The following is a 25,000-nucleotide window of genomic DNA, read 5'->3' as shown; positions in this document are numbered from 1 at the left end:
TGTACATGAAGGCAAGCAGATGAAGAGAAACAAGATACAACGCCAAGGCCACCTTTCGAAGACCACGCGGCGAATTCAGTGAGATGAGAGACCTGAAAAGATAGGAAAAATATCAGATATATCAAGATAAACTCACGGGAACCAAATGCGTGGATAATACATGTACAATGTTCACTAAAGTGGAGTCGTTAAAACATGTTTCAAGCTTGTAACAATTACACTGCGCGTGCATCCAACTGATCAGGTTACAAAGAGGCGCACACTACGCCAATTAATCCTCATTTTCACCCTGAATGCATCACGCGCCCGCATGATTTCGTGTACATGTATCACGAAATTACAAAAATTCGAAAAATCTCAGATTGCCTTTCAGAATCTTCGTCAAAAGCCATCCGTCGATAAATCTTTCAAGTCCTGATTTGAATGCAATCTCCATTTATCATCTCATAGTTTTATCGTAGTACGTATTTTGTCTGTATTTGTTTAAAATATTTCTATTTGAAGTCGAATAGTATCGAACATGACGGATTGCCACGGCGAACAGGTTATGCTCGCCGCTCCACAAAGACAGCAAACTCTACCACTCTTTTGAGCAAAAGCATCTTTACAAAAGCATTTGACTTCTGCGTTCCAGGTATCCTAACTAATGGAAACTGGCAAAGGAAAAGTAAGTTTAAAGTAAGCCATACATTTCAGCACTGAAACAATGTGACCTAGCTCGTATGCTTCAGAATTATTCCATTTATCTTGCTGACGGCCGAACCGTAAAAATACCACTCCGGTGATTCTCCAATAGGGAGCTTAAGATCTACGACGGCGACGTCGACGAAAACGTCACCTCAAAATAGAATTATGCTCTTGTAAAAGTTTTTCGCGATTATTCCATCGTGTTCACGTCGTACAATGTGGGCAAAGTATCCTAAAAATAAATTGCTTCGAGCGGTTTCAGACTGAAAATAGAGAATGAAAGATTCTCTGTTGCATGCTCACGTTGTCATCAAAACCTAAAATTTAGTGAATTCACGTCGTCGTCACGCAGAGAACCGCAAAAATATGAGCTAAAATCCGTGCCACAATGATATCATTGTTTTCTGGCGTTTTTGTCGACGTCGTCGTCGTAGATCTTAAGCTCCCTAATGTCTAAATCAGTCGACTCCATAAAAATAAAGGGTAATTTTAATAGTTTCGCTTGCTAAAATCACCCGGTAAACCACACGCAATCAGGCTAATGGCGATGTTTCTTGTTAACTGGCGCGACAAAAATAGTTGGCCAAAAAAAAAAAAAAAAAACAAACCAACATTTGACTTGAATTGCGTCAATTGTTAATTTCAGTTTACAGCGTCCAAAATTTGTGCTCCAGCGCGAGAACGACTACACACTTATATAAAGTTCCTTTCCTTTCCTTTCCAAGCAGGATACGCTATTCGAGATTCAAAACAATTACAAACGATCGTGTTGCACCTGGGGTAAAAACAGGGCTTTAGTGAACCAAAATGGCAAACAAAAGAGCAAGTCGTCTACGCCCCAAGAAAACTCTTGCTCTCCTAGGTAACACTGAACAGCGGCGTAGAAAGAAAAGGCTAACACAACGACAGGAAAACAAGTAACTTTGGACGCAATCTCCAACTTTTTAATTGCCTTCGTGAGCCTTTCCGAACAATTAGCAAAGCTTGCAGTCATTCAGCCTACGACCACGCTGGTGAGAGGCATGAGTCTCTTGCTAATTATTTCAATCGGTTTAGCTCGTGTTAAGACATTTAAGCAATCGAGCGTGTCTTGTAAGGCCAGGGGGCCGTTTCTCGGAAGTCCCGAAACTTTACGGGCTGTTTTCGGGTGGCACAATTCCCTTTTTATCTCAAGAACAGAGAGGATTTAAGTCGTCAAACTTCACAGTTATTTTTCTTTTTGTGACCTTGAAATCATGTTAAAAGATCAGCTTTCCCGAACAAGCGGTTTTCGGGACTTTTGAGAAACGGGCCCCTGGTCCCCCAATCTAAACAGCAGGCCAGTTCTCGGCATGGTGATAAAGGAAAAAAAACAATAAAGAGGTGTTAACACATACCCTCTCTTAAAAAGGCGCCCCAAATGGCTACTAAAGGAGCTGGATTGACGACCTTTGGATTAAGATAAAAAGAAAAGAACGTTATCATACTACCACAAACCGGCGAGGATCACTTCAATAACTTCTCTTTGTGGTTTATGACATATTTCGTGTTATGCGTTGACAAACAAAAGACAAAAGTAGTAAGACTGACGTAAGAAAGCATTTAAATACGAAGACGCGCGTAAAAAGGTGTCAGATAATTTATCAATCGACCGTGGATACATGTAGAGCTCTGGAAAAAAACTGTTAAACCCCTAAGGATAATCTGTCGTTTGTATTTCTTCTTTTAAAGATCCTAAGTAACTTTTGTCTTTTCGTCTATGTTTGCTGTGATTCTTGAACGACATCTTCAGTTGATTATCAGTCAAGCTTGGAAGAGTTTGCCCAAAGCAGAGGGTTATAGGGGATATTTCTCTTTCATTAAAAACTGAAAGGATATCAGATTTCCAACATTTTTATTGGCTCGCCCGACACAGACTATCAGTTCATATACATGCTGTACCTAGTATGGTCAAGGAACGCGTCAGCAATAAAGCGAACATTTTTGCCATTTCGTGCCAAACCAAATCAACGTGGAAGAATTGCTGATCCTGGAGTTTTTAATAAAACAATTATTCTACTCGGGCTTGCTGGATATGAAATGATCGTAACCAACTCGGCGCTACGGCTTCGTCGGCTATCTATCACTTCATATCCAGCCAGCCCTCACCCATGTTTAAGGTGATTCCTCAGTGTTGCACGCGAGAAAAGTTGTGAATGACCCATAATTATCTGTTTGCGAATAAGCGCGCGCATTCCGAGAACATGGCGAATTTTGTTGTTTCGTTCTACGATAATCGAGATAGACAGCTACGATGGTTATCTTTTTTATTGTAGTTCTCAAAACAAGGACTAGTAGGGAACATTCAGGGAAAGCTTCAAGAAAATCGTTCCAAACCCTTTTTTTTTCTGAGGAATCACCTTAAGCAGTTTAGGGTTGGCACTTACTGAAACGTTGGGAAGAATAAGGATATTTCGTTGGAAATTCCTTGGATGGACTTCCGATATCTTCAATATCCAAGGATACCTACAACAAAAGAAAGAACATTAACGAAATGAAAGAAAAAAAACTGCGCTTAATTTCAGTGAATTCCGAACAACTGATCAGTGAAGACAACAGCAATGCTGCTAATGCTGCTGAGATACTGCTGAGCTTTGTGTAATCCGTTGTTATTGTTGAAAACAGTCAAACCAACTTTGGAGTCAAAGTGGACCATGGATTAAGTCTCCTAGCGCAAGGCAAACTCTCTGTTGTTTTATTTTTATTTTATTTACAAATACAGGTCAAATGCATTTTCCTCGGCTCTTGTTCAGGACTTCGTCGAACAGTTCAATTCAGAAGACGCTTAACACTTGGTTTCAAGGTTCACGACGTGAACCTTGAAAAGATTTTTAAAAAACCAGAGTGTTTAGGTATGTGTTCTCCCGCATTGTACACTTTCTTCTATCAACGAAATCCATGTCAGATCGACAAACAAATCAAGCTGCGGGATGAGAACAAAAAAAACTAAACTAAAGCTTTATCCTGTCAGATAACTGATCAGTCAATGGGGTTCTTTTTGCAGTGGCGCACTGATGACATAAAGATAGGAAAAACTGCACCGTGTAATTGTCAGATGTCCACCTTCAGTTTGGGCAAAGGTCACAAGGTTCCGCTAAAAAAAAAAAAAAAAGAAGCAAACCAGGAGACCACGCCGAAAGTTAGGAAATGTCCCCTACCTCGCTTTCACGACATTTGGCAGCATACAATTCCTCCATCTCCTGCAACCTAAAAAAGGATTGGGAAAGTGATATTTATTATCGGAGTGAAAAATATGCAGCTTACAATTTAAAAATTAGAAAAGTACACGTGAAAGCAATAAATGACAAAAATGAAGAGATAACAGAGCATCCGAAACCTTAATCTCAGTTGTTCTATGGTTTCCATCGATTCTTCGTCTTCGGAAAGCATATCGATAGCCACACTCTGTAAACAAAAAAAAACCCAAACACTCACCTTATTGTTGGAAATTGGTAGCAAATAGTAATATGTAACGGGGCGCTACGTGATAGAAATCAAAACTGGGTTTCCATAGAATTACGTATATTTCTGGTAGAAGAATTCATACATTTCACTCGTAGTTTCCCTTAGCTCGTTCGTGATAGAATTTGAAAACCTCAAGAAGAAAGATCGTCCGAATGAGAGTAGTCCTCATAACAACTGTTGTTGGTGTCAGCCGACGATTCGACAACTAGAGCGGAAGTTTCGAGTCCGAGAATGAATTCCGCTCTGGTTGTGTAAAACATCCTTCTCAGGAGTACAATGTAGTCTTTGAACTCCTCGGTTCAACCCAGTAACTACGATAGAATTTCGTGCAACAAGGATGAGATTTCCAGTAGTTTGCCATGTAAAAGAAATAAAGCACAACTGAAATTGACATTTTGAATCGTCCAAACAGCCATGTCCCGATCATTTTGTACCTATTCTATTAATCCGTGACAGTTTTGGTATTATTTTAATATTATCACATTTTGATACTGATTTACTGACAGCTATGATATTCCCGACAGGAGTTTTGATACTTTCACATCATCCTATTTTGAGATTACCTTCATCTTGGATATTCAGGACAGCAGTCTGATATTCTGACAATTTAATATCGATATCTGACATCGAATCCCGAAATCATGGTTGAAGGGGAGTACGTTCATCAGTCAGCTAACCCTGTTTTGATTAGGAATTGGAAAATATCCTCGCCGAGCTTTTACAGTACATTCAAACGCTTTTCATTTACCTGGTTTGCGCGTTCCTCAAGTCGTCTCTGCAATTGTTCCTTTTCCGCCCTTGCAGCTTCAAGGTCACTTCTCCAGCCCTTCCCAATGTGTTCGAACTGCACTTTTGCTTTGGTCAGCGAAGACTGCTTCTCAATCAACGTCTGCTGAAGATCGCGGTTTTGATTTAACGTTTCCTGAATCTTTTGAGAGAGATTCTCCTTTTCGTTGAGCGATTGCTCTAGTTCTTTTCGAAGCGATTCGACTACTTCGTGAAATTTATCGTACAAGTTGTCTTTTTCCACCCTGCATTCTTGACATTCTCTTCGCAAAAGGTTTATCTCGTTCTTTAGCTCGATCACTTCATCACCTTCTGGACCATTAACTTCTGTCCTTTGAAGACTTTCTCTGGTAACCTCTCCTGTTTCTCGTAGCCTAGAAATTAAGGAGTCTTTATCCCTTACCAAACTTTCCACCTCCATTCTTTGATTATGGATGTATTTCTCTTTCTCCAGATTTTGTTGCCGGCTCTGCTCTAGTTCGAGCTTGAGGGAATTTAGAATTTGATCATAGTCCTTCCTGAGTTTCAAACGTAAATTTTCTTTCTCCTTCATGGTCAAGTACAAATCCTGTCGAAGTTTCTTGTTCCCTGTTTCCAACATCTGATAGTTCACTTCAAGTTCTTCGTACAGCTTTTCTTCATCGGATTTATTGACCAGTCCAGCTCTAAACTGACCAATTTCTTCGTGGAGTTTTTCTATGATTTGAAGTTTCTCTGCAAGCTCGCCTTTCAGCTGTTCCTTCTGCAACAAAAGAGCTGCAATTGAGTGCCCTACAGCCGTTGTTGAAAAACAACACAGCAGTGAAAACAGCCAAAAATTACCGAGACACTGTAAGCAAATACATGCGACCGACTGAGGAGTGCGAGCCAGCCGATACACCAATTTCAACATATAACTGAAAGTTGACTTAATCTAAGCTAATCGACTTATTTGGTAATCATTACTCCTAGAATCTAGGGGTAACCGAGTTTTTTACCAAAACCATCGGTTGGGAAAATGTTTAGTAAGAAACTTAAGGACGGTGCCTACTATCGTTATTGCGCATGCGTTCTGCACATTTCGAGATACTCGTGCTTATTAAGACGGAGAAATTTTTGCGTGGTTTAAAACTATGCGGAGAAAGCCAAACGTATTAAGTGCTCTTGGAATCCAAAAAGAAAATTGGGGATAACCACGCATTTTTCAGAGATAATTAAACTTCAATTTGGAAAACAACGCCACACATACCTTTGTAATTTAGAGCTTTTTACAAATATTGTTGATCAATTATCTTTGAAAAATAGGTGGTTACCCCCAATTTTAAGATCTGCTTTTCGCGCATATCCAGTAAACCGTGTAAAATGCAAAAATACCTTTGAATTAGTAGGCACCGCCCTTAAAACACTTCAACCACCAACGGCAGCGACTGAAGTAGTTGGCTTCAAGAACTTCCCCTCGGTACAAACCTCTTTTATGTTATTCTCCTCCAGTAAGGCGAACTGCTCTTTAAGCTGATCAAGTTCGTTATTCTTCTGCATCACGACAGCGTCGGTGCGCATTTGCATTTGCTGTTTCATCTCCTCACTTTCCTTTGCAGACTGGTTTACTTGATAAATCAGTTGCTCCGTAGTGTTTGCATGTTCCGTGGTCAGCCTTTCAATTTCGATTTCCAAATTCTCAACTTCTTTTTGTTTTTTCTCCAGATTATCTTAGAATAAAAGAAATTTTTAGTTTACAAGACACTGTTGTGTAATTCGTAAGTTACAACAGAAAACATTTACGGATGGGTATAACAGAAAAATGAGAAGCTGATGCAGGGGAGCTAGTTGGTCGCTGGTACACGCACGTGTGACAAATATTCCCATAATATCAAAAAAGGAACTTGACGTATTCTTTGCTTCGTTGAAATCTATAAAATGATTCTGAGCATGTTTGAATCCAAACATTGAGGAGAAAACAGTCCTTACTGATGAAATATGACATTAAAGATATTGACTCTCCTCCGACTTATTTTTTGATTTCATGACTTAAAATTTAATAAGTGGAATGGCCAGAAATTTTGGTAACAAACAATTTGTTAGTTATTTAAGATTTAAGTATTAACTCAAACGAACTCTCCGAAACTTTGAAATGAAAGGAATCTTTAACGACCTGCACCGTTCAAAAACATCTTTGACTACAGGTGATAAGATTTATAGTGAAGTAAATATAATGATAGAAATACTGCAGTCCATAAAACAGGGGGTTACACGCTCGCTCTTTCTCTCAAGTCTACAATCTAGAGAGGGTTGCTTCTTTAAAGGCTGGACCGTACAATCGGTGGTTCTATCATATAGAAAATATGCTGCTGCTCCTCCCAACCTGGAAGGGATGCCAGTCCAACGAGGGGTTTACCGCACGTGAGGAAAGAAGGGTCCCGCGTTAGAAAATAACAAAAGGCAGTAAATGGTAGGGTTCGTCCAACTTAAAGGACCAGCAGAGTTCGCCTGTCTACCTGCAGTAGCGAAGGCCTGACTCCAGTTGCCCCATTGGCTATCAGTCCAAACCACGAGCAACGTTTGAGCACACAATCAAATAAAGACAGAAAACTCAAAAAACTCCAGTTTAAAACAACTGATAAGGTTTCATTTCTCATATTGGCGTTAGTACTTTTCAATAATACATTTCGTTGACTACAATCAAGATTAATAATTTTGCAATTACCTTCTGTGTCTTTGAGGACGTCGTCGAGTGCCACAATCTGCTCGTCCAATTCACATTTGTCTTCCTTAAGGTGACGTAAGGCTGTGTGCAATTCCTCGCGCTCCCCATCCTTATCTGGTGATACGTGAAAATTCGTATCCTCCGTGCCAATGCAGGCATCGCTCACTTCCGACTCGGACAACGAGGAGGACTTTTGTAACCGTTTCATTTTCACCTGAAGCTCGTATGCTATTTCCTCTGCGGCATTTTTACCTTCACGTGCTGATTGTAGGTCTTCTCGGAGACCAGATACGATGTGATTGAAATTTGTCCTTAGTTTGTCTATATCTTCGAGCCTTTCTTCCAGGGCATTAACGCGTGAATTCAGTTGCTCTTTTTCCACATTTACAGAGGTTAAGGTCTGCTCCAGATTGTTCGCATAGTTTTGTTGCTCCGATACGACAACATCGTATTGATTTTTCACCGCCCCCATTTCAGCAGCAAACAGTTGTTTCTGATTGGACAACTCTGCCTCCAGATTGGCAATTCGTTGATCTTTTTCCTCCAGCAAGGGTCGATCACCTTCAAGTAACCGCTCTAATTCCACCGTCGCTGCTTGCAGTTCCCTTTCAGCTTTAACCTTCTGCAACTGGAGTTGTTCCAAAAATGCCTTGAGATTAACGTTTTCTGAGTTCGCTAAAGCAAGAGCCTGCTTGACATGCTCGTGTTCGTCACCTAGTGACTGCAACTGCCCCGCAAAGCTCGTGATCGCTGCGTCCCTCTCCAGGAGCAGCTTCTCATTATTTTCCAACAAGCTATTGATCTCTTCTTTTTCTGTCAGCAGTTGCTGAATCTTTGTCTTGAGCTCACTGACCATTCTTTCCTTTTCTCTGACGATTTCATCCAATTCAACTCTTAATTGTTGTGCTGCTCGTTCAATGTCCAATTTTTCTTGGCGCGTTTTAGCCAGCTCAGCATGAAGTTCCTTCCCGCTCTCTGCCTCATTCGCTTCAACCTTTCCTTCTTTTGTCTTCCTCATCAATGTCTTTAACTTGGTCTTCAGGCGTTCATTGACTGACTTTACCTTGTCCAGTTCGCCCTGCACTTTAGACAAATCATCTCTGACCTTTTGAATATCTTCCCTCTCATAATTGTCAAGCGAAATAATTTGTGGAGGTGCTGCGCCAAGCAATGTCTCACTTTCGCTAAGAACCATTTCCTCTGATGACTGAACATGTTCTTTTTCTTCTCCAGTGTTGACTTTCGCGGTTTTCATCTCTTGAAGTTCGCTTTCCAAACTACGTACTTTATTCTCCAACTGCTGCTTCTCCTCTCGAAAAGATTCTAAAGTTTTCCGCAAATTATCAGCCTCACTTTTCACTGCATTCAACTTTTCTTGAGCTTCCACTTCTCTCGTCTGTATTGTATCTGACGTATCGACCGCAACATCCTCAAACTGGGGGTCTGCAGTGCCTGATACCCTCTCCAAATGCTTCAATTGCACCTGAAATTCATGGGCAATTTGATCGGCAGCCGCCTTCCCATCAAGAGCGAGCTGGAGATCTTCTCGAAGACTTGAAACAATGTGATTAAAATCCTCCTTGAGTTTATGGACGTCCTCTCTTTCGTTCTTGAGATCACTCAACTGGCTTCTCAACTGCTCGATTTCTTTGGTGGCCCATAAACACTCCCTCTCCAGATTGTTAGCATGGTTTTGAATTTGTGTAATTATTTCCTTGTGCTGATCCCTTGTGGCTCTTAGTTCCGTCTTATATTTTCCGGTAAGATCTTCTAACTGAGCTTCAAGGTCAGCAATTGATTTGTCCTTCTTATCTAAAAGAAAGCCATACTCTTCAATCAAACGTTCATAGTAAACTTTGAGGGCAGTAAAATCTTTTTCGCTTTCTTTCCTTTGGACGACAAGGTCGTCTATTTCGGCACAAAGGTTTGCATTTTCACCTCTCAGATCCTCAACGTTTTTCCAGGCTTGATCATTGTCACTTTCCACAGCCCGAACGTCATTCATCAACGCAAGCAGTTGTCCGTCTTTCTCTGAAATTTGCGCCAAAAGCTCTTTAACTGAAGCACTAGTCTTTTCATTCTGTGAAGTCAACTCATCGATTCTCGTTTTGCGCTCATTTACTATTTTCTCTTTTTCGCGCACAAAGGTATCGAGTTCCATTCTCAATTCCTGGCACGTTTTTTCACTTTCAAGCTTTTCTTGACGAACATTTTCAAGTTCAGTTTGCAATTCATCTCGGACAATTGTACCCTCGTCAACAGAGTCCGATTTTACCCTCCTCTTTTTCATCACGGTTCGAAGCTTTGCCTTCATCTTGTCATTTAAGATCTTCACACGTTGCAGTTCATTCTTTAAGTTTTCTAATTCAACTTCCGTTTCACTCGCCGGAGGAGCACAAACTTGATTGCCTTCAGAACTCTTCAAAATGACCTCTTCGACCACTTTTTCGACAATGTCTTTGTTAACATCTTTTAAGTTAGCATCGTCCCCAGAGAAGGCCTCTTTTCCATTCTTCGCTGCAAGCAAGAGCTCAAAATCATGAATTCGAGCTTGCATCGCATCCTTTTCTTTCACAGTTGCTTCAAGGGCCGCTCTCAAATCCGCCTCCTCGCGCTGTGCGGCTTCCAGCATTTCCGAAATCTTGTTTTCTTGCAGCGGTGGACTTGTATCAATTTTCTTGGAAAGGCCTGGATTTGACTTCCTCATTTTTTCAAGCTGAACTTGAAACTCATGGGCGAGTTCGTCTGCTGCTTTTTTACCGCTGATTGCCTGCTGAAGATCTTCCCGTAAACCTGATATAATATTGTCGAAATTGCTACGTAGTTTCTCTATACCCTGCTTCTCGTTGTCCGCAATTTGGGTTTTTTCTTTTAAACTCTCGATCTCATCTTTCGCACTGGCAAGTTCTTCTTCTAGTACACTAATACTTTTCTGACTTCGTGAAGACAATTCTTCGAGCCTCGCTTCGAGCTCTTGTATTTGCTGCAGGTGACCCTCTCTTTCGTCTCGCATTTCAATTTCCTTTTCCTCCCTGTTTCGCTGAAACTGCAGCCTCTGGTTCTCCATCTCTGTGTGAATCTCTTCAAACTGTTCCTTTAGTTCCGTACCTGATACCTCTAGCACGCGAACCTGCTCTTGCAACATACTCTCACTTCTCTCCAACTCCGCTATGGTTTTGTCAGTTTCCATTCGTCTGTCTTCTATTTCAGACAAAAGCTTCTGAATCTTCCGTTCCTTTTCTTCAGTGACTGGGTACGAGTCTTGCACAACTTGCTCCAGTTTGGCTTTAGTTTGCACCAACTCTCTTTCCATGACATCGCTTCTATCACTAATAGATTGAAGATTATCTTGCAGCTCTGTGTTGATTTGTCTAAGCTCCAAAATAGCTTCATCAGCTTCTTTTTGCTTGACAGACAATACTTCGTCATGCTCTTGTTTTATCTCCTTGATTTCTTTGAGATGTTTCTCAATTCTATTCTCCAGTTCACGCTCCAATTCGGATATTCTTTTAGTGTTTTCCATGACAAGTGATTGGCTGCATTGAAGATGATTTTCCAATTCCGTATTTGCGTGCACAGTAAGTTGCAGTTCCGATTTGACCTCTGCCATGTTTTCCAAATCTTTTTTCAAGGCTTCATTGTCCGAATTCAGCAACTCAAATTTCTCTGTCAGGTCTTGAAGTACATTATCCTTTTCGAGCAGCTGTTTTTCATGCTCTTCGATCAAACTGTTAGCGCGCTCTTTTTCCTCCAATACCTTTTCCATCTTGAACTTGAGGCCAGCAACGATTCTTTCTTTCTCGTGGACAAAATCATCAAGCTCCAGGCGAAGATCCGCCATTTGCTTATCGCTGTCAATTTTAGCAGCTCGGATTCTCTCCAGTTCATCCCTTGTTTCATCAGACATTTCCTCTTCCTTTGAACTCCTAGACCTTGTACCTGTTCTCTTTTTCTTAAGTGCTTCCTTTAGTTTACTATTCAGGTCTAACGTTTCCTTAAGCTCCTTTCGCAGCCACACAACATCATCCGAAATTTTGAGTGCCTCTTCAGGGAAAACGTTTTCTTCAACCCTGTCATGTGTTCTATCTGATGTTGTCCTTATATCTGGTTTTTCTCTTTGTTTAATTGCTTCTGACCTTCTTTTAAGATCTTCGTTCTCCATAGTGTCATTGTCTAACGTATCCCTTACGGGTGCAGCCTCCTCCTGAACAGGAAGGAGTTGCGCTGCAAGATCTATTTTCCCCATACCCTCAACACTAGCAACAGCGTTCTGGTCTGTTAAAGACTCAGTTTTCGTCAGTTGGACTTGGAATTCATGGGCGAGTTGATCAGCAACGGCCTTTTCATCCAGCGCTTGTTGGAGATCGTCACGCAAGCCAGAAACAATGTGATCAAAGTTGGCTTTAAGCTTGTTTAGTTCATCTGAAGACTGATGAGCTTCTTGAAGCCTCTGCCGAAGTTGTTCGACTTCAATCTTTCCATTCCTAATTTCTCGTCTGACGATTTCAACTTCTTCTTCCTTCTTACTGAGGACCTTTTCATAACCATCTTTGGTGTTTTCCAATTCTTCTACATATTCAAGTCTTTCCACTTGGAACTTCTTCTCCAGAATATCCATTTCTTCAACTAGGTGTTGATAACTCTGTTTAAGATTCTGAGCTTCCAAATCGGCATTTGTAGCAAGTTTCTTGATTTCCTCATCTCTCTCTGCGACAAGTTTTTCATACTTTTCAAGAAGGACATCGTTTCTCGACTTCTCATCCAAAAGTTGCTGAATCCTTGTCCTGAGATCTCCGATGATACCGTCCTTTTGACCAACAATCTCAACAAGTTCCTTCCGCAATTCATGGGCTGTCTTCTCCAAGTTAAGCTTGTCTTGGCGAGCTTTCTCGATATCAGACTGTATCTCATTAGCATCGTATTCGGGAACAGACTCAGCTTTGACTCTTTCTTTTTTCATGAGCACTCTAATCCTAGCTTTCAGTTTCTCGTTTAAGGCTTTCACCTTCGTGAGTTCAGCTTGGGCCTCAGACAGTTCCATTCTGCTTTCATTTAACTCTTCAAAACGGGCGTCCTTCATAGAGGATTGTGTTGTGGTGGGTTCCATCTGCAGTGAAATAGACTGTTGAGGAATGGGAATAGCTTCCTGCAATGGAGACACAACTCCGGACTCCACTTTCATATCATGATCATGAAGGAGAGTGCCAACTACACCATCAGTGGGAGATCCCAATTCAGAAACACTGTCCTTAGTAGATTCACTTTCACCCAAAGGAGAGGCTACGGTCTGGAGTTGTTCATTCACTGCTTTCAATTGCTTGAGTTCTTCCTTCGCCAAGTCAAGCTGATGGCCAAGCTTAAGTTTTTCATCCTTCAAGAGATGAAGTTCCGCCTGTAATCTTACAATTTCATGGTCCTTGTTTTTCAGCGTCTCAACAGCTTCTCTCAGTTGCTGAACTTCACTAAGCAGGGACTGTTTCTGTTCCTGTTCGTTTGTTTCTTCTTTGTTCTTTGCCGCTATTTCTTTGTCGAGAGCTTCCACCTCCTGTTGCAATTTTTCAATGCGTTGGTCTGCTTTCTCTTTCTGAGAGCTAAGGGCATCCACACTGGATGTAAAATCGGTTTCTGGAAAAGAAAGAGAAAATGTGTTGTAAATGCGTTCAAAAGCAACAAATATAGAGAAAAAATGGAAAGAATACAGAAACATGTTGATCCACAGGCATTAGTATAAGTGGTAAGCTTATTATGAATTGTAATCACATTTAACAATTAGACGTTCGAAGCATCTAATTTCATAACAGCGATGAAAATTTGCATCTGCCTTAAGTAAATTACTCAACAAGTTACTTAGAATACGTACGAGTTGGACTTAAATTTAACTTACTTAAAGAAATCAATGTTTCCACGAAGGGCCTGGGAAGGCCTAGCATGAGTGTTAAATAAATAATGTTTTAGGTAGTCACATTACAATGTTAATGATAATTAGTGGTGAAAAAAATCCACACAGAAACTGCCAAGTTATGAATGTAAAGGCAATATTAATAAGACTGAGAATCAGTAGGGGATGAGAGTCAGTATGGGAATAAATGGAATTGTACAGAGGAGCGCAAATCCGGAGAACTGTGACATGTGATTCCTACGTTGAAAGCGTTCGCGAGGGTGTTAAGCAAACAACACATAGCAACAATTGAAACAGCACAACCGCAAACAGAAAATTAAGACATGAAAACCAAACAAATGAAGAACAAAAAGCAATGTAAGCACACAAACAAAAGCAAAGCAACTCACCTTTTAAATAACAGAATTAAAATTAAAATGGACAGCTCAGCAGATATCAACAGTCACTACAAAGACCATCTCTGTGTGGCCTTGAGATTGCTTTGGCAGACAATGTTATGCGGAAAATAAAGTGATGGTGCTGCAAAGGAGCAAAAACCCAACGAAGCGACATGTCATGCTATTTGAAGAAACCGTTTACCTTCAGGTTTGATCTGCCACAACTCGATTCGACTTGACCTGATATGCCGCCCCAGCCAGACGAGCACTGGTGTTAAGCTATATATAAATGAGCTTAACACTTAAATGAAGGCAAATTGGCCACCAGCAAAGAGCCAAGAAATAAGATAGAACTGGAGGATACTGACAGAGGTGCTGGTGTGCTAACAGCAAATGCAAAGCCGTGTGTGATTCACTAAGATCATGTGACGCATTTCACCTATCAAATCACACCTCTATAACTTAGAACTCTGGTTTGGTAGTACAACATTATGCAGGAGAGAAACCACGAAAACCAAGCACTATGACGTTTTCTTTTATTTTAAATGAGAAATGGGATCTGTTACCGAGTAAATTCTAATGAATGCAACCTGTATCTTTGATAAACTCTGGAAAATGACATCGAAATGGCAAGTGGACGTTCCACAGAACAGAGGATTCAAGTTTACTTTAAAAAATAGATTGAACTGCCATAAAAGCATTAAATTTATTAAAGTTGAAGGGCAAAGCGCTTAATTTCAAGAGAAAGTATTCTTCTGAAACTCGATGAGATTTAACCGAAATCATATTCTGCAAATCGATAGATCTCATAATGATTCTTGGGTTTCTTGCGGAAGACAAACTGCTCATTTTCGTTGATAAAATAAGTATACTCGTAGTTTGGACTCCGTCCTTGCAAATTTTGTGTACCAAATTTAAAGAAGCAACTAAATAATGATCACAGATGAAATGGGAATCCTATCATTTGCACTTACACAAGAGCTGTATTAACACAGCCCTCTGCTGCAAAAGTACGAACACTTGTATCTCATCACCAAATTTAAGTAATGGATGGAAAATATCGAAATTATAAGTGTCGACGACTTTCAATCAGCTTATTGAGTTAGGACTAGACTAACCTTGCTCTTCCAGCTCTTTCTTTAGCTGTTCCTGACTCCTCACCAAATAATTCTTCTCATTCGTCAGGTTTTCTTGCTCCCCTTTGAGGTTCACTATTTCATCTTCTGCACTGCTGAGATCATGCTCCAGTGCTTCCAGTTTCTCCTCCAAGGTTTTGTTATCTTCTTGTAGAACTTGAAGCTTGTTGTTGACTTCAAGTAGTTCCTCTGCATGTAAAGCCTGAGGTAGACAAGTTTGAAAAAAACGTCATAACGCTTACAAGTCATGAGGAGAAAGCTTGTGTACCACCGTCAATGAAAACCGTTTGGGTGGTTTACAGGCCTTTCAAACAAGTCTTGGCATCAAGCTGTTGTAAATGATTACTTTTTGGCAATGGTCTTTCATTTTAAACTTATGCATGCACTCCTTGAAGAGGTAAGGGAACGGATACAAGCGGCTCCCGCCTCCTTGTGGTATTTCAGCCAGCTTGTTTAATTACAAACAACAGAATTCTATTCTGTTTTTTTTTTTTGTAATGTCAACGGAGTTTCAAAAACAATAGCTATATGGAGCATGGAATAAGAACGATCTGAGAGACTGGGCTTACCTTGAGATGTTCAGTGTCAGCATCCTTCTCTGCAAGGGAACCCTGTAACTTGGCAAGTTCTTCCTTCTTAGCCACTCGTTCTTCCTTTAGCCTTTTCTTTAGGCTAGAAATGAGTTTGTTCCTGTCTGTGATAGACTTGTCAAACTCTTCTTGTCCAACACTGGCCTGCAGGCGTGTATCCAAATCAACTTTCTCTTGGTCACGCTTCTCGATCTCAAGTTTGAGATTTTGAAGGTCCAGCAATGCCTCCTGCCACTTCAGATCCTTCTGCTCTCCTTCGTTTTCCACATCAAAGATCTTTCTCCTCAGGGCTTCCAGTTCGTCCTCTTTTAATCTGTTGTTATCCCTGAGTTGATCCAAAGCAGCCGAAAGTTGTTCTGTTGTTTGGGTCTGAAGTTCAAGTTGGAACCGAAGATCCTGTTCCATCTTGTCCTTCTCCTTCTGAGCCTCGGCGAGCTTTGCTTCAAAATCCTTTAAGTCCTGTTCTTTGTCTCTTTGAGATTGGTCCAGATGAACCTTGAGCTCCTCTAAAGCTTCGTTCCTGTCTTTCTGTGCATTTTCCATTTGAACTTGCAATTCCTGCAATGCCTGTTCTTTCTCTTTTTGTGCATTAGCCAGTTTTAGTTTGAACTCTGCAATGTTTTTCTTGTTTAATTCGATCTTTTCTCTTATCTTGTCTTTCAACTTGGCAATGACTCCATCCTTATGAATCTTGGTAACTTCCAATTCCTTGGCAAATTTCTCCTCGATTTCCGCCTTCTCCAGTTCTTTGGCAACGGTAAGCTCGTCGACCTTCTTGCTAACAACTTCCTCGAGATCACTCTGCATTTGTTTTTGGTCTTCTTCCTTCAACTGTAATTTGTCATCAAATCCATCACGTTTTTCCTCTGTAGGTCTGCCATCTTCAAGTTGTTGTTTAAGGTTTACAAGCTCCTTTTGTTGTTCGCTAAACTCCCCTTTTAAATTTTCCAATTCAGATGTTACCCATTCGTGCTGCACAGACAAATCGTTAAGCTTTTGATTTGCATGTGCAAGTGCTGTGTCTGCGCCTATTTTCGCCTCTTTCACATTTCTCAGCTCTGACACAATGTCAGCAAGTTCAGCTTCGATGGTCTCTTTTTCCATTTGCAATTGCTCAATTTGACTGAAATGTTGTCTTTCAGGGGATGAAAACTCAGAATTTTCAACGTTAGTTGAGCCCAAGGGAATCTCTCTTTCCACATCTACAACTAGCACTCCTTCTTGGCCTGGGACAATATTCTCAAGAATACTGGAAATCTGGTTTTGGGACATGTTTACCTTTGTTTCGCGATCAAAAACTGTAACGTTCCGCTCTTGTTCGCTTGCAAAAGAATCCAACCTCTCGTTAGCAGCTAGCAAGTTCGATTCCAAACGAGCCTTTTCTGTCGAAATCACTTGTACCATGTTATTGGTTTCAGCTAACTCTCTCTTGAGAAGTTCATTGTGTTGTTCAAGAGCATCACAAGAAGATTCCATTTCCTTCAACTTACTGGCCAATTCGTTAGCCGCTGTTAGTTTTTGTATGTCCTCTTCATGCTCCCTGTTCATTTGATTCAGTTTTGATTCTTGCTCTTTACAAAGGTCCTTCATTCTTTGCAATTCAATGCTGGTCCTCTCCAATTCTCTGTGAAACAGTTCCTCCTTTTCTCTCAGCATTTCGTCGAGTGTATTTTCTACATCAGACTTGCCCTTCTCGAGGCTTTCAATTTTTTCATTCTTTGAGGCAATCTCTTCACTTGCATTTGTTAAGTCTGCTTTAATTGCACCTAGTTCCCAATCAGCGGAGGTGAGTTTGTCCTTGAGGTCGAACACTTCCGACTCTAATGCGGTCTTCTCGTGAGAAACTCGTCTCAACTCAGAAGCGACGTCACTAAGATCCGCTTGAAGACTAGCAGTCGATCCCTCGACTTTGTTAACAGTTCTCTCCAATTCTTCTTCGTGTGCACTCATTTCATCGATCCTGTCGTTTGCTAAATTAAGAGCTTGCTTGTTCTCTGATAAAAGACTGCTAAGTTCTGTAACCTCTAGTTCTTTTTCACGTAATAATTGCTGTTGCTCTTTTACTTGCTCTTGAAGCTCTAAAATCTCTAGTTCCTTGCCTTGTATTTCATTGCCCAACGCTTTTTCTTTCTCGGATTTAACATGTTCTTCCTTCACGACATTCTGTAATTGAGAAACTTCTGTATGCAGTGCATCCAGCTGGACATCCTTCATTCTCAACACCTCTTTCGTCCTTTCAATGTCCATATGGACAAGTTTCAACTCTGCAGCCAGAGAGTTTTGTTTCTCAGTGCTTTCAGAAAGATCCTTTCTCAAACAAACGATTTCAGTAGTGGCTCCTTCGAGTCGGGTTTGCAAGTCACTCTTTTCTTGCTCAAAATCAGCCTTCAATTTGTTCGACCACTTTTCACTTTCAAGCAGCTTCACCTGATATTCCTCGAGCATTGTCTTCGTTAAGGATAAACTTTCAGAGGCTTCCAGCAGTTCGTTTTCCTTAGTTACAATCTCCTTATTCAGGTATTCTGTACTTTCCTTGGCAGCCTTACTAACCTGTTCGTTGACGCCCTTCAAGTGTTCGATAACTTCACTGAGATCAGTAACTTCTCGAAGTTTCATATCAAGCTTCCTTTTCACGTCATCAAAACCAGATTGTACTCTGTTATTTTCAGATTGAACCAGGGACATTCTTTCATTGTTTTGATTAAGAGATGTCTCCATGATTGCCTTCTCTTCTTCAGTTTGATGGGTTCGCTCCTTCAACAAATCTACTTCCTGTTGAAGCTCACTAATCTTTGCAGCGAAATTCTCTTTCTCACTGCTCGAAAGCTGCAGAGATTCTTCCACTCGGCCAAGCTTGTTCTCAAGCTCCAGAATTTGCTGGTTTTTCACCTGCAGCTGATTTTTGTGTTCAATTAGCTGCGCTAGGCATGTTTCCATAGAATCTTTTTCTTCCAAGAAGACCTCTTTTTCTTTCCTCAGCTCATCAAGCTCTTTTTGGTAATTTTCATTTTCAGCAGTCAAACCATCATAGGACTTTTTCAATGCTTGAGCTTTCTTCTTCATGGCAGCAAATTTACTATCTCTAGTAGCCAGCTGAGTTTTCAGATCCTCAAGTTGGGTATTTGTCTCATTCAAGCTTGTGTCAAGATTCGTAATGTTCGTGCTTCTGTCATCCAAAGTATTTTGCAGGGCAAGGATCTCCTCCTCTTTGCTAGAAAGATGTTCCTGCAGATCATGCACTTCTTCGCGCAATTCACTTACACGGGAGTCAAAGTAGAAGGTTTGTTCGTTCAGGCTTAAATTCAACGAGTCGGTCTCCTCCGCCTTTTCGTTTAACCTTTTTTGTAGTTCAGTTGTCAAGGAAGTCATTTCAGCAAGGCGCGACTCGAGTTGCTCAACAAGCAGGTTCCGTTCCCCAATATTAGCCTGCAACAGGTTATTATCTTCTTCTCTATTCTTGAGCATTTCTCGAAGCTCATTTACTCGATTGGAGTTTTCAGCAAAGCACATACGTGACTGCTCCAGATCTGCTAGCTTTTCGTCCAACAATGACTGTAACCGACGAACCTCAGCTTCCGCTTTGTGAAAGCTGTCTGTCACCTGTTTCAAACTCAATGCTTCGTCCTCAAGACAAGCCTTAAGATTAATTGATTCAATTTCTTTCCCTTTAATGACTTCTTGAAGTGTTTTAACACTCGAGGATGCTTCTTCATAGCATGCGCTGAGCTCACTGAGGGTAGAAATACGTGCTTTAACGTCTGAGCGTAAAGATGCGATTTCGCTGTCTTTTTCTGCAACATTTTCCTCCAGTTGCAAAACATCAGAATTGTGTTTCGATTCCAGGTCATTATATCGCGCTAATTCTGCTTCCAAAGTTGATTTAAGGTCACTGATCTCACCCTCTTTGTTGGTCAAAGTGCTACTTAGTTCTTGCATCTGAAAACTCTGCTCTGCCAAGCGTGATGTCAGTTCTTGATAGCTTGATCCTTGGTCGTCCATGCTGGCCCTAAGAACAGTCAACTCTGACTCCCTGGCCGCAAGCAAATCTTGCATCTCTTTCATCTGGGAACTAGCTTCACAGAAGCTAGACCTCATTTCTTCGTAATCTAACTTCAGAACTCCAACATGTTCCTTAAGAGAGCTGATCTCCCCATCCTTGTTTTTAACGTCTTGTTTTATATTATCTAAGTGGCTGTTTGCCTCATTGAATGTAGACTTAAGTTGTTGATGCTCTTCCTCTTTCTGTCTAAAGGTGTTTTCCAGAGACTGAACACATTCGTCTTTTGCCTGGAGCAGCTCTTGAAGGTCAACGAGTCTAGCATCTTTGTGTGAACAATCCAAGATAAGCTTTTCGACAGTTGCATTCGTCTCCTCTAAGCTTGCCTGGAGCACATTGAACTTTTCCTCTTTCTCAGCCAAACTATTTTGCATCTCCTTTACGCACTTCGCTGACTCGGAGGAGCTTTGACTTAATTGCTCATTTTGTAATCCCTGCTCGTCCAAAGCAGCTTTCATTGCTTTCATCTCAACATCTTTTGACGCACAAATTCCTTCAAGTTCTCGTGATTTCATCACCGACTCATCACACCTAGTGGACAGCTCCTTGCAAGAGGCTTCCTGTTCTTCCAATTTAGACTTAAGATCCACTATCTCATCTTCTTTTGCAACAAGTGCTTCCTGCAATACCTGAAGCTGATTGGCATTTTCCGATGCCACTTGCGTCAGTTCTCTACAACTAAGAGCTTGTTCTTGAAAGTTCTGTTGCACAGCCTTCAGTTCAGATTCCTTGGCCTGAACAATTTCTTCGAGACCTTTCAACTGAGAAGCGGACTCGATCAAACTTGTGCTCAGTTGCTCGAAACTCATATCTTTCTCACCAGTCATAGCCTTGAGACGTCCAATTTCTGTTTCCCTGTCTTCAACAACTCTTCTGAGCGTCTGGACCTCTTTCACCAATGCACCGTGTTTAGAGTGCAACGAGTCAAATTCTACACTTTGTTGGTCATTGGTAGCCTGCATTGCCGTGAGCGATTCTTCCTTACCTGACAATACAGCTTGCATTTCGTTGACAGTGGAACAGACTTCTGTATAACTTCCCTTGAGCTGTTCGAGGCTTGTCTCCTGCTCGACCATCTCTTTTCTCAGCCCTTCCACCTCAGCTTCCTTGGTAGCCAGTTGTTCCTGAAGTTGTTCCACCTGGCTGGTTGTCTCTGAGAAGCTCGAGTTTAACATCTCGAAACCCGTGCTACTCTCCATCAATGCTGCCTGAAGACTGCTTATCTCTTTATCTTTGTTTTCGAGATCCTTGTTGAGTTTTTGAGTGCTCTGTTGGACTTGAAGCTCCAGAGATTCCATGGAACTCTTGTTTTGTTCAAGCTCCTTCTTTAGGCTTTCTACATTTTGTGACTGCTTCACACACTCCTCTCGACTCAGCTCTAGTTGGCCACTAAGATCTGGAAAATATTTTTGGCTCATTAGTAATTTAACTCCACAATCCTGGACAAAAACAGTTTTGGACCATAAGTTGAAAAGAAGGCCAACAATACCCACTTTTCGGCCTCCCTTAACACAATGTTTTTCACGAGGATCTCAGATAACCCAACCGTATCTCAAACCCAAAGCGTTTTTTTTTTGTTTTTGTTTGTTTGTTTTTTTTTTCTTTTGGGGGGGGGATCCGTTATATTGAGTCTCAAGTCGTGGAGGGAATGCCTGTTTTTAGATGTGTTCACAGAATTTAAGTATATCTCCTGGACAATAGGATTATAGCCAGCTGGAAGTACAGAAAACGCAAACAAATACTCACCAATACTTTTCTCTCTTTCCTCTGCAACTAGCTGTCTCAACGATTCCAACTCTAAATGCAACTCATTCTGCAAAAAGAAGAAAATCTCTGTTAAATCACAATTAGCATATGCAAAGTCACTATAAGACTCTAAAGCATAGCCAAAAATAACGAAAAGCGACAGTACAGTACAGCCCGAAAATGCACGCGCAAGAAGTGGCGCAAGAAGTTCACAAAATGTACGAGTTGAAAGGCCTAATGCTGTTTTTTTCATGGTGTAGCCTCGCAACTGCTATGCAGGTGTTTGTGAAAGTACACCGGCAGACTTAAGCTATCGAAAAGAGTTGCAAAACTAAATATCAAAATGATGTTTTCTCTCACGACGTATTGCCAAGTAAAAAAGAAAACACTGATCGCAGGTTTCATTCTGAAAATCACGATTGTGTTTTAAGACAAAACGAGCCAAAGCACTCGAAGGAAGCCGGGAATGCTTCAGGGCGTCCAAGACTTGCACGCCAAGGAAACATGTTACAGAATAAACGAACGAAAAGACAGTAAAACAACTGGTCACTGCTTGATCGCAATTCACTATTGCCAAATGGAGTGAAAAGACGGAGCAAGCAAACAATGATTATTTTCATTTTTTTTCTCCCGCTTCTCAGCGGTCCGGAATCCCTGAAACTGATTGGCTAATCACGCGCGCTCCAGCGGGTCGGGATTTTCCCATCCGGGACTCCGAGTACGGACCGCTCCGAAATTTTCAACTTGAGCAACTTTTCAAGCCTTTTGTAACAGCGTAAAAGTGTCGTAAAAAACGTAAAATGTAAACGTGAATGTGCGTTGCTTTGATTTAAACTCCTTAAAGTGCGCTCCTTTTTGGTTAACATCACTTTCTGTCACATTTTAGGCCCTTTCACGTAGAAAAAATAAACACGATATTTGCCGGCCTTGGTCGGTCCGTATTGGGAAAAAGGCTGTGCCCTCTGTCTCGATAATGACACTCGGCCGCATACTCGAGACCTCCAGTACAGTTTTCCCAATACGGCCGGCAAATAACATGTATATCTGAGAAAACAAAATGACAACAAAAGAAAAGCTGCATACCACTGAATACCTTTTTTTAAAGTACAACCAAGTTTTAAAAAAAATTGTGTCTGTACTTTGCTGAAGGCAAGACTGAGCAATTTTCCACACCTTCAGACCGTTCTTCCATTGTATCATTTAGATAAGCAAGTAACAATGTATATGCGTACACGTAAAGGAAAAACGACAAGTACTTGCCATTACTAAAATTACGTAAGCTTGAAGCAAACGAACACTGTTGCTGTATTCTTCATTAAATTAGGGAGACAATAACAGTTTTATAAATCTCTCTAATGCTACTGAAATCACTTCTTAGCGTTGAAAAGTGCAATCTCTAATAGATTTGTACATGAAGGGTTCAAAAAGGAGCTAAGGAAAGTGTTATGGTTCAAGTTTAGCCATATATTAGTTTCAAATTTTTTCGAACTACTATGTAGTTGAGTTTCGTTTTTTTCATTTGTGCCAGATAACGAATATAAGAGAAAAAAAATCAAAATGGAACTGGTTTGAACCACAACACAACTGAACATCGTCAGAATAGAGATACTGCAACCAATTAACAGCAGTTGGGCTTGGTAGTTAAATGAACAGAATGTTTTCATTGGTCTCATCTCTTGTGAATGCAATTGGTCGACATAAATTCTACTAGAACTCCACAGAGGCAGAACATTAAAACATATATTTATGACAAACAGACCCCCCCCCCCCCTCCCCAAAAAAAACAACAAAAAAATGCCTCTGCCTCCTTTGACAGCTGTATCCCTTTTGAACACATTAGGGACCTTTAGATTCTACTACGAGGACGAGAACGAGTACGAGATTTGACTGGCTTTTTTTTTTTTTGCGAAAAATCTTTAACCCGGACGATTAATCTTGCTCTTTCTTAGCAACAGAGGTTGCTCCGTTATTCTATTTGATGGTAACTGAGCAGTTTCCTGATCAAACTGCTACCGTGTTGGTGACTTGTTTTGACACGACGACATTGAAACGACGGTATCACGTTTTTCCCGCCAAAATGACGCGAATTCGGAGCCAATGGGCTAAGAAATGAAAAGAAGTGCCTGTCCCTTTTTTACGTTTTACATGGATTTGAAAATTTTTCAAGGAAGAGGAAGTTAGATCAAAGTTGTAGAGGAAAAGAAAGATTACGATTACATGAACACCATCACGCAATGGGTTTTAAAAAGCAAGAAGTGGAGATGTTCACCTCATCCTCCATAACATAAACTTCTTTTTGTTGAAGCATTGTTTTGAACAGATGAAGGTTCTGTTGCTGTTGGGCGAGCTTATTTTCCAGGTACAACAAGTGCTCATCTTTCTCACAGCGCTGAAAAGATTGCGGGATTTTTGGATCAGAGTTCGAAAGTGCAGAAAAATGCAGAAATGACTAGGGATACATGTAGCTCGAAAAGTGAGATGCCCGACAATGGTTACCATCCAATCAGTTAAAGTGTTACTTTCATTACGTGATTATTTTACGATAAACGTTGAGACCAAAATTACGGTGAAACCGGTTGTTCATTTGCGCGCCACTTTGCAATTTTGTGACGCAAAGTTGGTGTTTTGATTGGCTGTTTGCTCCGAGGAAGTTGCAAGATCAAATGTCAACTTGCTGCCCATTGTTAACCTTTCCAGGTATTTGTACCCGATCAAAACAACCTTGAACTCTATTTTTTACCATATAAATTTACGGCATAATAACTCTGGATTGGAAAGGATTCAAGAGGCTGTGGAAAAACTAATTTTTAAATAAAAAAATCCACAAAGTATCGCCGGCGTGATTTTTTTGCAAACGTTGAATTATCGCAAGTTCTGTGAAGTCAATTGAAAACTGTTCGTGTTGCTTGTTTGTTTGTTTTATCTTTATTGAAAGAGGGAGATGTAATAACCTGTTACAGTTTTCTAACTTACGGCCCTCTCCGAGCATTTTACCCTCCCAACATGATACACCACAGAAGACAGACCACAACACCGGGAACTACATGCCCTACTCTTAACGACAAGTGTGCGGGTTCTTTTACGTCCCACAGGATTATGAACATTGAAGGGTTGTGAGACGGGACCTCCGGATTATCGTCCTTATCCGAGAAGACTAGAGAGTCTGACCATTTGCAGATGCAATTACAAAGGCAGCACTTCCTCCTCAGTTATTTAAAGACCCTGAGTGTTGGTCCGGCCGGAGTTGAACTCATGACCTCCCGCGTGACAGCCCGGTGCTCAACCAACTGAGCCACCGGTGCGTGGTTGTCTCAAATACGCGTTCATCGACCAACAAAACTCACAAGGATTTAATTCAGGACTGTAAGGGGCTTGATATATCAATTCAACACCACGATGTCTTAACGTTAGGCGCAACTGGTTTTCCGCGAAAACTCCGTTCGCCAATACTGGATTCCTCACGTAAACCTTCTTCGAAGAAATTAATCATTTCAAATCCATTTGAACCCGAAGGGCCTCCCACAATATAAAGTTATCAATTCCAAAACGACTAGGG

At 40.9% G+C, this 25,000-nt stretch overlaps 1 protein-coding gene across 2 annotated transcripts in view; it reads right to left on the bottom strand.

The window, feature by feature from the left end:
* Window positions 1-25,000, bottom strand: part of LOC138007736 (golgin subfamily B member 1-like) — a 38,066-nt gene that overhangs the window by 910 nt on the left and 12,156 nt on the right. The window contains exons 11-22 of one of the 2 annotated variants that reach the window (XM_068854796.1): window positions 23,714-23,833; window positions 21,445-21,511; window positions 15,621-21,094; window positions 15,034-15,253; window positions 7,640-13,264; window positions 6,403-6,644; window positions 4,919-5,698; window positions 4,043-4,110; window positions 3,864-3,912; window positions 3,093-3,171; window positions 2,064-2,115; window positions 1-92 (exon numbers count right to left, since the gene is read on the bottom strand). The exon at window positions 1-92 is cut by the window's left edge and continues 910 nt beyond it. In XM_068854796.1, coding sequence (XP_068710897.1) covers window positions 1-92; window positions 2,064-2,115; window positions 3,093-3,171; window positions 3,864-3,912; window positions 4,043-4,110; window positions 4,919-5,698; window positions 6,403-6,644; window positions 7,640-13,264; window positions 15,034-15,253; window positions 15,621-21,094; window positions 21,445-21,511; window positions 23,714-23,833 — 12,868 coding nt within the window. The remainder of the gene's footprint in view (window positions 93-2,063; window positions 2,116-3,092; window positions 3,172-3,863; window positions 3,913-4,042; window positions 4,111-4,918; window positions 5,699-6,402; window positions 6,645-7,639; window positions 13,265-15,033; window positions 15,254-15,620; window positions 21,095-21,444; window positions 21,512-23,713; window positions 23,834-25,000) is intronic. The other variant, XM_068854797.1, reaches the window with a different exon arrangement.

Source organism: Montipora foliosa, chromosome 6, assembly GCF_036669935.1.
Source record: "Montipora foliosa isolate CH-2021 chromosome 6, ASM3666993v2, whole genome shotgun sequence".
Taxonomy (NCBI): domain Eukaryota; kingdom Metazoa; phylum Cnidaria; class Anthozoa; order Scleractinia; family Acroporidae; genus Montipora; species Montipora foliosa.
The sequence above is the reverse complement of the archived record's forward strand: the minus strand, read 5'-3'. Positions and strand labels throughout refer to the sequence as shown.